Source organism: Benincasa hispida, chromosome 3, assembly GCF_009727055.1.
Source record: "Benincasa hispida cultivar B227 chromosome 3, ASM972705v1, whole genome shotgun sequence".
NCBI lineage: Eukaryota > Viridiplantae > Streptophyta > Magnoliopsida > Cucurbitales > Cucurbitaceae > Benincasa > Benincasa hispida.
In genome coordinates, this window is record NC_052351.1 from 47,353,330 (window position 1) to 47,366,467 (window position 13,138).

A 13,138-nucleotide genomic window follows, 5' to 3' on the forward strand; every position below is an offset into this window, starting at 1 on the left:
AAGTATGGATAAAACCAAGGGATAGCAGTTGGTGAGATGTCAAAGCAAAGGCAGTTAGGGCTGCACATGATCAATTCCTACTACTATCACTGAGATAATTAACATTAATCTTACCAAACAATCTCATTCTTATCTTCTCAACAGTTCCATTTTAATCTCCCTTTCTATATTAGTCACTAAAACAGTACACACTCTCTTGTTTGTCAACAAATTTAATTGTGTTCAGACCTTCTAAAACAAACTCTAAAGTTCAAGAACAAATGTATCGATCAGATAGAAATGATTTATACAATAATACGTCTATTGTAGAGACAAAAGAACCCTTTTGATATAGGAGTTGAAGTATCAAAATATGGTTTTGAAAAAAGGATGAAAAGGACAGATACATACGTAGAGAGAAACACAAATAGAAGAGATGAAAGAAAAGCCAACCAACCGTTTGACCATGGCCCCAATTGTCCAACTTCTACAGTGTATTTTAATGGAAGAGAATCTAGGTGTAAAGGATAGATGAGGAAAGCAAAATCCAAACACTTTACTCGATATTTAATTTTGATGTTTCATTTCATCTTCAGATATCCCAAAACGCTCCTTTTCCTTCTCTTTCCGTCTTAAATTTGAACCAAATTTAACCACTTTCACTGTATTTGGTCCTCATTTCTATGGTTTTTTGTGTCTAATCCTTCTTGGTTTCGCTGTTTTTCATCCAAATTGAATTCAGTTCTAAATTCATGGTTTTGGAGATTTGATGGGATTGCTTGTAAAGGTAATACAAATAATGCTCCAAACGTCCGACTGTGTCATCTTTATTTATTAACTCTGGTTTTGATCCTTGAGAGAGAGAAAAACAGAAAGAGAGAAAGAGATTATAGTATATAAATCAAAGGCTGGTTGAAGAGTGGAGTCTGCAGGTGCAGAAGATGAAGAGATGGCGATTATGGGGTTGTTTCAAACGCTCATTTCTCTTCCCCACTAAGCTGTTTTTTCTCAAACTGAACTCAGGGCTTCTCCCTAAGCCTAAAGGTAATCTCTTCTTCTCTAACTTGTTTCAGAAATGGGTCAAAATGGCAGCCAATGCCCCTTTTTATAGGCTGTGTTTTTGGTCTCTAGGGTTTGATTTTTCGTATGCCATTAATGAAAGCTTGTTTAATGGCAGGCAACAGGAATGGGCTACTGAGTCTCTATAAGGACATAGAGTCTTGTGGAGAGTACAGAGATATCCAAGTAATGTGGGATATGATTCAGTCCTGTCCTTCCCATAGTGTCCATGCAAACACAAGTAGCAGCTTCAGATTGGGTTTTTCTTCAACTTGGAGATCATTCTGTTTCCAATCAACTTGAAAACAGAACCTGCTTTCGTCTTCTTTTCTGCACAGCACCACAGAATGTTCATATATATAATAATAATATAAGAAAAAGAATCACTTTTGGAATGTGGAAGTTTTCACTCAAGATCACAAAGCTTGTCTTTGATTGATGTGTTTCCTTTCCTATGTTTCACTTTCATCAGATGATAAGAAGAGCTTTGGATCGATACCCTTTTTTCAATTTTCCATCAGCATTTGCAGCAACCTTCCTGATGTTGTTCATGATCTGCAAGAAAAGTTTGGTTCTTGTTTGGTTTTTACTCATCAGTTGAAGATGACAACTGTCTGGGTTTTGGTCTGTTTCTTGTGTTGATAGTCTGATTTTTTTTTTTTTTTTTTTTTTTGAAAAAATTGGTCCTTGTTTTTGAGCCATTCATTTGCAGATACGACATTGGACAAGAATGTAACGCCAAAAGCATATTTTGGGAGGAAACTATTAGCTATTGAACTTATTTACGAATCAAAATTTAATGATTGATATACGAGTGCATGAATCTACCAATTATGTATCTATCTACCTATGTTTTCCCCTCATTCATTATTTGTGTCATTACAGTCCTTTCTGGATAATTGCGAATGTCACCTTGTAGTTGTAGTTGGTTCGATAATTGTGAACTTGAACATAACCCTAAACTAGTTAAGACATCATAACATCAACTAAAAGATTAGAGGTTCAAATCTTATCAAACTTCACCTTATAGGTAGTTTGCAAATTTAAATAAGTTTTATACAGAGTGGAATCTTCTGAATTATAAGAATGGCAAGGAGCTAAGAAAGTGTAATAAAAAACATATTCTGGAAAAAACCCATATGGAGAAGTTGTATTCGATTCCATTTTGTCGTGGTTCTATTCTTTATGGATGGAATTTACAATTTAGTTTAAAACAATCCTTCAATCTTCAGGCAAGGTCTCAAGGCTTCTTGTTTCCTAAATCCTTATCTTTCTCGTCCTTCTCCATGTCCTAATTCTCATCAATGAGAGAAATATAGTGTGTAGGAGGAGAAAGAAATAAAAACTGTCGTTGGGAGGGAAAGAGAGAACCTTCTTTAACAGTTAAGTAAGGAATCCAAATTACTAAAAGATACTGCTTGAATTTGACTTGAGAATAATACATAAAGATGAGAGAAACCGAGGATGCAGCCAATTTGCCATTACAAACTGATCCGTGATCACAATACTTGTTGACATCATATCCCCAATTGTGTTTCTTAAATTTAAGCTGTAGTTCCATAGCATGGATAAGAAGTTACCGACAAAATAATGCAAGACAATATCTCACATTCTCGCTATGAAGTTTCTCCTAACAGTTAACAAAAATCTTCTAAATATAAGCATATTCAGTCAATTAAGTAATTTCGCCCAGCAAAAGGTCAAATTACATAGATTTTTAAAAGTTGGGTCGGATCTCATCTGGGCCTCCAAAAATAGGCCATTGATGCTCATTTCCCTTCCATAACATCCATTAGAAGCTAACCACAAAATAGTACAAGCTCATGTCTGAAGTAGACAATATCTTTCTGTGAAGTTTCATGTCCTAACGGTTCTCAAGAATCTTCTAAACATAATAACTTTCTGGTAAAGAAAAGACAACTAAACTTTAGTGTCTTAAACAGTGATCGAGTCTTAAAAGTTATATCAGCGAAAGGTGCGGATGCTTGCAGAAGCAGACAGACAAAGTAAGCTTTTGGGCCTTAAAGTTATAAAATGCTGACTTAAAACCTACAGTTCATTTCCAATTGAACAAATCTAATACTGGGTCATCAGAAGAATCTCCAGAAAGACATTTGATTCTCTTCAGATAAAGGATAAGAATAACACTCTGTTGAACACCAAGTTCAAACCTAAAACCATATCTCATTCATCTTTTTTTGATATAAACCCAGAATTATTCGCAAAGAATTGGTTGAATGAAGATGAATCAACATGAATGAGATCAGTATCTTTGTAGATATTTTACAGAATTCGAAAACAAAATGCTATGACAGCTCCTCTAAACGATGCTCTGTAATAAAATAAATATGCAGAGAAGAGAGAAAAGCATCACCTCACAAAAGCTATGGAACAAGACGACAATCTCATTACATTGAAACAGAAATCCACTGATTCGAACATCTCTTAACGCCAATTTCAATCTCTGGAACTTTCACACCATGGCCACAAGCGTCTCGCACTCTCCTGATTACCGCCCTGAAGTTTCAGTTCCGCCGCCGACACACGACGGCCTTTATTTCTGGCAGTTCATGATCGCCGGCTCAATCGCAGGGTCGGTGGAGCACATGGCAATGTATCCAGTGGACACTCTCAAGACCCGAATACAAGCCCTAGGTGGCGGATCATCAACAGTCCGACAAGCACTCGGCTCGATTCTGAAGGTGGAAGGTCCGGCCGGGCTCTACCGTGGAATCGGAGCAATGGGTTTGGGCGCAGGACCTGCACACGCCGTCTATTTCTCAGTATACGAGTTCTGCAAAGAAGGGTTTTCAATGGGAAATGACAACAACCCATTAGCCCACGCCATTGCTGGAGTTTGTGCGACGGTGACGAGCGACGCAGTGATAACCCCGATGGATGTGGTGAAACAGAGGTTGCAGTTGAAGAGTAGTCCTTATAAAGGAGTGGGAGACTGTGTGAGGAGGATTTTGGTTGAAGAAGGGATTGGGGCGCTGTATGCTTCCTATCGGACCACGGTGGTGATGAATGCGCCGTATACGGCGGTGTATTTTGCGACTTATGAAGCTGCAAAAAGGGGATTGAAGGAGGTTGCACCGGGAAGTGATAACGACGAGAGGCTGATTGTTCATGCCACGGCTGGTGCGGCAGCTGGGTCTCTTGCTGCTGCTCTTACAACGCCATTAGACGTTGTGAAAACTCGGCTGCAGTGCCAGGTAAATTACTCTTCCTTCTTCGCCTCCACTTCACTCTCTTTCATTCATTATCCCATTGTTTCTTAATTCTAAGATTTAACGACAAATTTAGTTACAAAACAACACAAGCTTAGCGTAATTAGCATAATTCATAGTAACAGATTAGAGATCATATGTTCGAATTTTTCACCCTACCTATGGTTGAACTCGAAAACAAATTTACAAATTTAGTTGAAATCTTAGTTCGTAAGTGCTTGAACATTTCTAACAAGCTCTTCAACTTTGAAATGTGATTCAAAGGAGTCTTGGCGTTATTAGCTTAAATGGTAACTTGGCAGCTTGGCCTATGGAACAAAAGTAGTTGGATGGACATAATCTCTTCTTGAACCATACTAATTTTATACATCTTCCATCCTTAGTCAATACACCCTTGTCCAATGAGTACACCCCTCTATTTATTTAGACCAGTGAGTATTGAGTTAGTTGAAATTTTTGTACGGATAATCTAATCTCAACCACATAAATGTTCAATGACTTCATCTTCAAAATCTAATGAAAACTAATCTTCTACTTACATCATTTAACACTCCACCATCACCTGGAATGCATTATCGTGTTAGAGATGTCTCATCCATAACAAAATGGTTAAAGTCCTAACATATGTTTCATTTTTAATATCATTGTGGTCGTTTGTTGATTTAAAAAAATAAAAACTATTAAAATGAAAAATCGCTTTAGCGCTCCTATTATTTTGTGATAGGAGGAACATTCCTAACACGATAGTGCATTGTAACGTCAACAGAAGATTCGTTTTCATTCATTTTTTAAGACTGAATCCTTCCACGTCGAAAGATGGATCATTTATACAAAAACATCCAAGTTGGTTCATGTTAGAGACTATATCAAAATTTAATTAGTAATTTGACCCATGGAAATAGTTGCCCCGCCATTAATGGAAGGCGTAACTCTTCACTCCATTCTGCCTTTCCAAAATGAGGTTAACCTAAAAGCACACACTCGCCACGCCCACTTAAAACTTATAAAAGCTAACTTTCATAAACATCCATGAATAGATCAGAATAGATCAGAATACATGCACCTTGACCGTTTTAACAGAATAATCACATAACCATACTATATTTGATTTTAAAGCAACTAAGTAGCCACCATGACTTGAAGTCACGAGCATATTATTGGAGAAATTACTCTGTTCTACAAACAAACTCTTACCTGGAAATTTTGGTGTGATTCTCTACTGGTTTTACCGTACAAACAGGGAGTATGTGGCTGCGACAAATTTTCAAGCAGTTCAATTGGGTACGTACTTGGGTGTGTGGTGAAGAAAGACGGCTACAATGGGCTGATGAAAGGATGGATTCCAAGGATGATGTTCCATGCCCCTGCTGCTGCAATTTGCTGGTCCACTTACGAGGCTTCAAAATCCTTCTTTCAACATCTCCACAATGACAACAATTAGAAAGAACCTGCCCCCATTTGTTTACTCACTGCCAATAATTTCACAACAGGAGTAAACAAAAAGGAAATCACTTACAATTATGTTTGTATTCCAATAACAATCATGTTATCCAATAAAGAAAATTACAGTTATGAGTTATGGGTATAGATTCAGAAATCAGAAATGGATAAACTGCTACATCCGATCTCCATGAATTGGTTGGCCCTCTTATAGATCACTCGACCGTTAACGACACTGCATAAGTAATTGTAATACATGGTTGGGAAAGATTCTCAGCTTTACAGTAAAGCGTTCAAGAACAAGAATCTAATGGTAATTTAAGCTATATAAGTATATAAAGACCCAACCAAACAACCACCACATTTTAGAACTTCTCAACATTTACACCATCTCTAAGGACCTCGTAAGCTTCTCTTTTTCTGGTTTTCTTCATGCCAACAGTGAAGTTGAGCTTTGGTCCATCGGAACTAATACAAGTTACTTTTACCCATATCATCACCTTTGTTTTCATTCCCTCTATGTCCGCTAGCTTTCCCTTCTCGAGATATCCAGTCACAGTGGTGTTAAAACGCAAGACTGACGAGTCTTTATACCCAACTTCACAGATTTCGGGGATGAAGACAGTCAGCTTTCCTGTCTCCTCGTTGAACTCATAGTTGGTTGCGTCACGTGGGAAAATTCCCACTGCCAAGTCATAATCCTTCAGCAGGTCTGGTAAAGGTTTTTGCATTTTTCCTATGAAGATCAAGAAAGATGGATCAAAATAATGTACTAAAAGTTAATAAATCCTATCAATTTATAGCTCTATCAAGCACAGTGATAATATGTAGCCCTTAGCAAGCAAGGACCATGTGACAACTATTTTAGCATCACAACTGCATACAAAATTATATAACTCGTAAATTTACACAACTTTAGAGGCCTTTTTCATGGCATGTGCCTTTCGAGTCCAGAAAATAAACATTGCAATCTCCAAAGATCATATAAGGTCCCAATATATTTTAAAGGAACAAAAATTCAATATTCAGATCATTAACATTCTTATCAAAAAGGGAAAAAAGAGAATTAACTTTAACATCATAACATAAGATTATTAAAAATATAAATAGAACCTAATCAAAAATGAAAAACTAACCTTTTATTTTATTAACCAACCAGCTAGTTCCTTCTTGAATACTTGTTGACAATGACTGATAATACAATAGTAAGAGCGAAGGAAGATATATAAGTTATCATGAATTAACAAATAGAACCAAAAAGTACTGGGATCAAAGGAAGAGAGCAAAATATAAATTGCTGTAGTCCACGCACAAAATAAACAATTCAACCTGAACAAATTCTATATTAAAATAAAGCTACAGGAAACTCTTTTTTCTTAGATGAAAGAACTGGCATTGAACCCATAATAAACTAACCAAATAATACATACTATGTATGAAACTACTACCAAAAACTCTGGTTTTCAAGGAGGCTCAAGCATAGGAATGACCAAAAGAAGCGGGAGGCTTACGCTTCTTCCTAATGAATTTCCATTTTCCCGTTTTCGAAATAACTTGTAAGGCACAATTATCCGTCTAATAAATGGGGTTCTTGAGCTTATCTAGACGTTCAATGGCGCATTAGCAAATTTCCGAACAGAATTGCGAAAATTGACGCGCTCACTAGATGGAAATCCAACAAATTAGACTCGTCAACACGACAACCCAGGTAGAAAGTGTCAAAACTATCGAATTCAATTTCTCAGCCCTAGGTCATTGAACCAAATGTCATCTCCAGAATCCAAACCAGAATAAAAATCTCCACTACAAATTATGGTAAAATAAAACCTCTAGATGTTAATTAAGGGAAGGAAATGAAAATCAAAAGCTGGAGAGATTCAACGTATCCGACATCATAAAAGCCCTAATTGTGATATTAAAAAAAACGAACGAATGAATTAAACAACAAAGGAAAACGCAAACGAAATCATAAAGCGATTAAAAAAGGAAAAGAAAAGAGGGGTGAAAAGGAGAGAGGAGTGGGTAAATACATTAATGTCATCGCCGATGGAGCCGATCTCCTTGTTGGCCTTCTGGCTGAACCAATAAGAGCCAACTTTGTTCATAACCTGATCCATTCCGAGCTTCAATTGAACGGAGAAACCAGTAGAAATCGATCCTTAACGAAGAAGCTAAAAGCCAGTTAGGTCAATTTGGAAGAATCGCATGAGAGAAGAAATGGCGATGAGAGAGAGAGAGAGAGAGATGAGGTTGTCCCGTCTCCCTCTCCACGCGTTCTTCCGTGCGACTTTTCTGAAAATTGAAATTCAATTGCAATGTTTTCCATTTTTTATTTTTTATTTTGCCGAACTACATGTCGCCGAAGTTAATTAGATTATCTGGACTAGTTTCTAACGAATTACGACGTGTCGTTCTTGCACCATTGTGCCCTCAAAATAGCAACCGCTAGGGACACTTTTTTTACCCAACTCAAATAGTTGTAAAATTTTTCAAACCAAGCAAAAAAATTATTAAATAATAAATCTAATCCTAAAATATTTGAATTAAGAAAAATGGTATTATGTAAAATGTCCATTTATTTATTTTTTAACTATTGAATTAATATTTGCAACTCAGTTTCGATATATATTTTGAAAAATGGTTGGCTTTGGTATTGTGTTGTTGAATGAAACCACGAAGGTCGAGGATACTTCTTGTGGTTCTTGCCATTTTGCGCAAAAGCTTGTGCTATGGTGGAATATTTAATTTTGGCTTCTCAAGAACTCAATTACTATCTTCTCAGATTGTGAGATGTTAGTTCATATGATTAATAGGGCTATTTAATCTCTTTTGGAGATAGTATTTATAGACGTCCGACGTCTAATTTCTCCTTTTCATTTTGTTGTGATTCGTTTTGTGCGAAGGAATTGTAATAAGGTTGCTCATGAGTTAGCTTGGCATAGATTGGATGTTGCATCGTTTGTTTGATTGGTTGATTTTCTTGAGTGGTATTTTTTGAAATTAATAATAAGTTCAAGTTCGTTTGGTTCAACACAAGCTAACTTTAGGCAAACTCAATAACAAAGTCAACTCATAAAGTTTCACTTATTTGAATTTTGAACCAAACTCAACCAATAATCCAAACTATACAAATTGCGTTGGATTAATTGGGTTCTTTGGCTTATCGAATTTTTTCAACACCTCTAGCAACAACAATCAATGTCATCCTTGAATATGGTAGATGTTCTTTTCTTTCTTTTTTGTCTAAATTATAAATAAAAAGAACACTTTTGAAGTCTATAATTGTTTAAAAAATACTTCTTCAACTTTTAAATGTTTAAAAAATATCTCTAACTTTTAAAAAAAAATAAAAATAAAAAATATTTTTACCATTGATATTGGATAGAAATAATTAGTACTTTGGTTTTAAAAATACTCTTGAACATTCAACAAAAGTGTCAGTATTACCCTTAAACTTTAAAAAATATATATATATTGAAAATACTCAATCATTAGTACTCGTAAAAAGAATACTTGAACTTTCAAATATTACATTAGCACCCTAATCTTTAGAAGTGTAAAATTAAATCTAAACTAAGAATGTCCAAATAGAACTCAACACAGCCAACCAAATAAATTGAAAGCGATAAAAACACAATAAACACAAGGATATATAGTGGTTCGACTAATTTGGTCTACATCCACTTTGAGAATCGGCTGGAGTAATTTTTATTAAGAACAATGGAGATCAACAAGATCAACAATCTGTAATTTCATAATGAAAACACGATTAATCCATCTCTTAACCGAGACTAATTGCTGAGCAAAACACCTCCAAACCCGACTATACCGCCGACAAAAAACACCCACTCATGTCGAGAGATCCACGGACAATATTGCCTCTAAAACCAAGATTCCCCCACTGAAAACAGCCCCTGAACCAGAATCAATTTGCCAAAAATTAGCCCACACCGAAAACCCACTTGTCGGACAACACCTCTAACCAAACTAAAACTCACGCGTCGAATATCATTGTCGACCTTTCTCTCTCCATCGATTTGAGAGCGAGACCACCGGCATCAATCTTTCTCTCTCACACACCTGCAACAATAAGTTTTTTTTCCTCTCAAATGGTGTTCTCAGATGCGGCTACTCAATCTCACCCTCCCTTATGGCTTACACAATGGAGCCCTAAAAAGTGGAGAAGACTCACTTAATTTCAAAAAATCCATCAACCTTTAATTACAAGTTTACCATTGGACCTTTAATTCCACCAATTTTCTAATAAAAGCCCACTTACATATTACTTGTTATTTTCTACAAATCTCCCCCAAAACAATAATATTTAAGTGCTAAGTCATTCTCCAATCACCCTATCATCCAACTTTAACATTTAGCTTATTGCACCCTATGTTCCCAGCTATCTACCCAGTCTTATCCCTGAAATGAGAAGCTTATTGAGCCGGAGTTGGGGACATAGGTTTGTTGAGCAGGTGTTGGATTCAATACGTAAGATCGAGTAGATAGCTGGGGACATAGGGTGCAATAAGGAATTCACGTCTATCCGATTTAGGATAGGAGAAAGGTTGTTCTCTTAAGTAAATCCAGGTCTTGAATAAGGGACCCCACCCTCTCACTGGCTCGAGAGGGATCCGGTTTAGTGATTGGATCGCAAATCAATTGTTCATTAGAGGATCAGTGGAACTTAAGGAACAAGATGTAATATCGGGGGTAAAACAGCATATTGATTCAGCCGTTATTACGAACAACCTATGAAGGGTCGACTTACTGATTATGGTTAAATCAAGTGGACACAAATGTATCTACAGTGAGGAGAGTGCAACTATCGTGTGATTTCATAGTTAACAAATACTGATTAATTTGGTCTAAAGAGTTTTAGCCAATTAATTTTAAATTGTTGGAGCTCATGATCTGTAGTATATAAGATCTCTCTACTAACTCATAAAACATGAACACCTTGAATTAATAAATTGAGTGAATTTGGAATGATATCAATTTAAATTGTTCAAATTGAATTTCAATTTGAAATGTTTGAATTTGAATAGTTCAAATTCAAATTAGGGTTTTGTATAATTACATTTGATATAATTAATTAATGTTTAATTTATTGAAATTAAACGAAATTGGAGAGTTTATAACATTTAAATATTAATTACATGAATAGGATTCATGTTTAAAATTAGGTGTGTGATTATTTTAATATTTGATATTAAATTGTTATTTAATTAATTAAATGTGTTTAATTAATTAAAAATCAAATTATTTTTCAATTTGAGAAATTGAATTTTGATGTTTTAAATTTAATTAATTATGAATTAACTAAATTAAATTATAGTTAATTTTGGAATTAATTAAAACTTTTTTTTTTTTTTAAAAACAAAAATTGAAAATTTATGGTTTAGTGGGATTTTCCCACAAAATCATTTTGGAAAAGTTGTTTCCTCCTAATCACACCACCTATCCACTTGAACAATTAACTTTAGTACTGGCATTCAGATTGTCCATCAATACTGGCATGAAGGGGTTGATAAAAAGCTCTCCATTTTTGTTGAAGAGGGGAATAAAGGTTGCTGAAAATGGTTTCTGCTGCAACTTTTATCTTCACCAGAAAACTCACCCAATTCCCTTTCAAAATTCACTCCAATTTGAGTTCCACCACTCAAATTCAAGGCTGAGAATAGTAGAGATGATCTCTTGGTGGTTCACTGTTAAATTGGAGCCGGTATCACGTGAAGAGCAGCTTGGTTGGGAGAACTCATCAAAGGTATGTTGTTAAAAAACCCTCTTCTGAAGTTTCTGTTTAAACATGTTTTTAGAACTCAAATTAAATATAATTAGAGTACTTATTGATTTTATTTGCATCCATTGCATGCTAATAGATCTTAACAATTGGTATCAGAACATGATTTAAGCACTCAATTAGCGTTAATTTGAGTTTTGGCGGGTATTTTTCATAAGTTGTATGAAAATGATTAAATGATATGATTTTTCTGAGTTTTGGCATTTTTTTCTCTTCAATTATGTTGTAATTCTTGTAGTTGACTCTTGTTTGATGGGCCTTAATGTGTATTTAAATGTCTGTAATTCGATTGGAGTCATTAGAGTTGCAATTAGGATGTAATTGAAGAAAGAAGTGAAGAAGGTCGAGTAGCAGGAACTGGATTTCGCAACCACTACCACATACTTGATGCTCGATGGAATACTTGATGGCTTACTCGATGATATTTCATGAAATACTCGATGCACGATGTCATACTCAATGGTACTCGATGCTCATACTTGATGGTATTTTGTGAAATACTCGATGTACGATGCCATACTCGATAGTACTTGATGTAACTCGATGGTATTTTATGAAATACTCAATGCGCGATGCCATACTTGATGGTACTCGATGAAACTCGATGGTATCTTATGAAATACTTGATGCATGATGCCGTATTCGATGGTGCTCGATGAGCAACTCGATGGTATTTAGTGAAATACTCGATGCTTGAGGGCATACTTGATGCTTGATGGTACTCGATGGTTTTTGCCCGATTCAACCCATTTTTTAGCATTAGAGGTTCGGTTCAAGAGGTTTGGGTCTAGTTCAAGGTGGTTCGAGCGATCCACAAGCGTTTTGGAGCTGGTTTTTGCTGAATTTTATAATATTTAGGCTTTTGTTTGCTTGATAATGCCAAAACTAAAATCATATTAGTCTATGTTTAATTATTTATGCATGTGCTATATGTTATAATTAAATAAATCTTGTATGTGCATAAAGTATGCCATGTAGATTTAAAATCTCACCATAGGAAGCATGTTACATGCATTGAAAGTATGTTATAAAGTGTTATAATATATAGTATGCATGTATAGGATTTCAAATGTTTTAAAAAAAAAATGTTATATTAAATGTTGAATGTCTTTGATGTATGTTATGGATGCTTAGTATGTCTAAAATTTTGTAAGTTGTTATAAAATTAGGTTATACATTTAAAATCCATAATAAAAATAAGTTGCATGCTCACGTAGGTTAACCACCTAATTTTAATAGTTAAAATAGGTCGACATCTTATAAAATTTGGTTACAAACTCAACCGGTATATAATTCTGTCTAAGGCTGGGGTACTTAAGTTGACGGTCTACGGAACACCTCCTACCTGGGGATTATGGCCGAATAATTGAGCGTTGTTAATCAATTTTATGAGCAATATGTGAGCGATGTGAGGTTTTAAAATTAGTTTATCACTTAGACATCATAGGTCCCAAATTTATAAGAATAACATGCTCTATTTAATTCACTAAGAGAAAATAGATTTCGTTTGAGTTCTGGAACATACCTTATATTAGTAAGCATTTTGACCAACCCATCATGTGTCGCTAGACGAATTGTGCCATTTTCTTTTACATCACAGGTACCGTTATCACGAAGCAAGACTTTTCCC

At 35.3% G+C, this 13,138-nt stretch overlaps 2 protein-coding genes and 1 long non-coding RNA gene across 3 annotated transcripts; 2 read left to right on the forward strand and 1 right to left on the reverse strand.

The window, feature by feature from the left end:
* The first annotated feature begins 455 nt into the window (after positions 1-455).
* Positions 456-1,884, forward strand: LOC120074341. The gene is made up of 2 exons (XR_005480959.1): positions 456-1,023; positions 1,157-1,884. It is a non-coding gene; the product is annotated as an uncharacterized LOC120074341 (long non-coding RNA).
* A 1,317-nt stretch (positions 1,885-3,201) lies between these two features.
* Positions 3,202-5,847, forward strand: LOC120073295 (mitoferrin-like). The gene is made up of 2 exons (XM_039026048.1): positions 3,202-4,253; positions 5,509-5,847. The coding sequence occupies exons 1-2, from the start codon at positions 3,519-3,521 to the stop codon at positions 5,707-5,709; spliced, it is 936 nt and encodes a 311-aa protein (XP_038881976.1). The 5' UTR covers positions 3,202-3,518; the 3' UTR covers positions 5,710-5,847.
* LOC120073296 (uncharacterized protein At5g01610-like) lies at positions 5,796-8,007 on the reverse strand. The gene is made up of 3 exons (XM_039026049.1): positions 7,739-8,007; positions 6,845-6,899; positions 5,796-6,444 (listed from the first exon to the last, which is right to left on the reverse strand). Exons 1-3 carry the CDS (start codon positions 7,823-7,825, stop codon positions 6,074-6,076), a joined length of 513 nt encoding a protein of 170 aa, XP_038881977.1. The 5' UTR covers positions 7,826-8,007; the 3' UTR covers positions 5,796-6,073.
* Between the last annotated feature and the right edge of the window lie 5,131 nt (positions 8,008-13,138).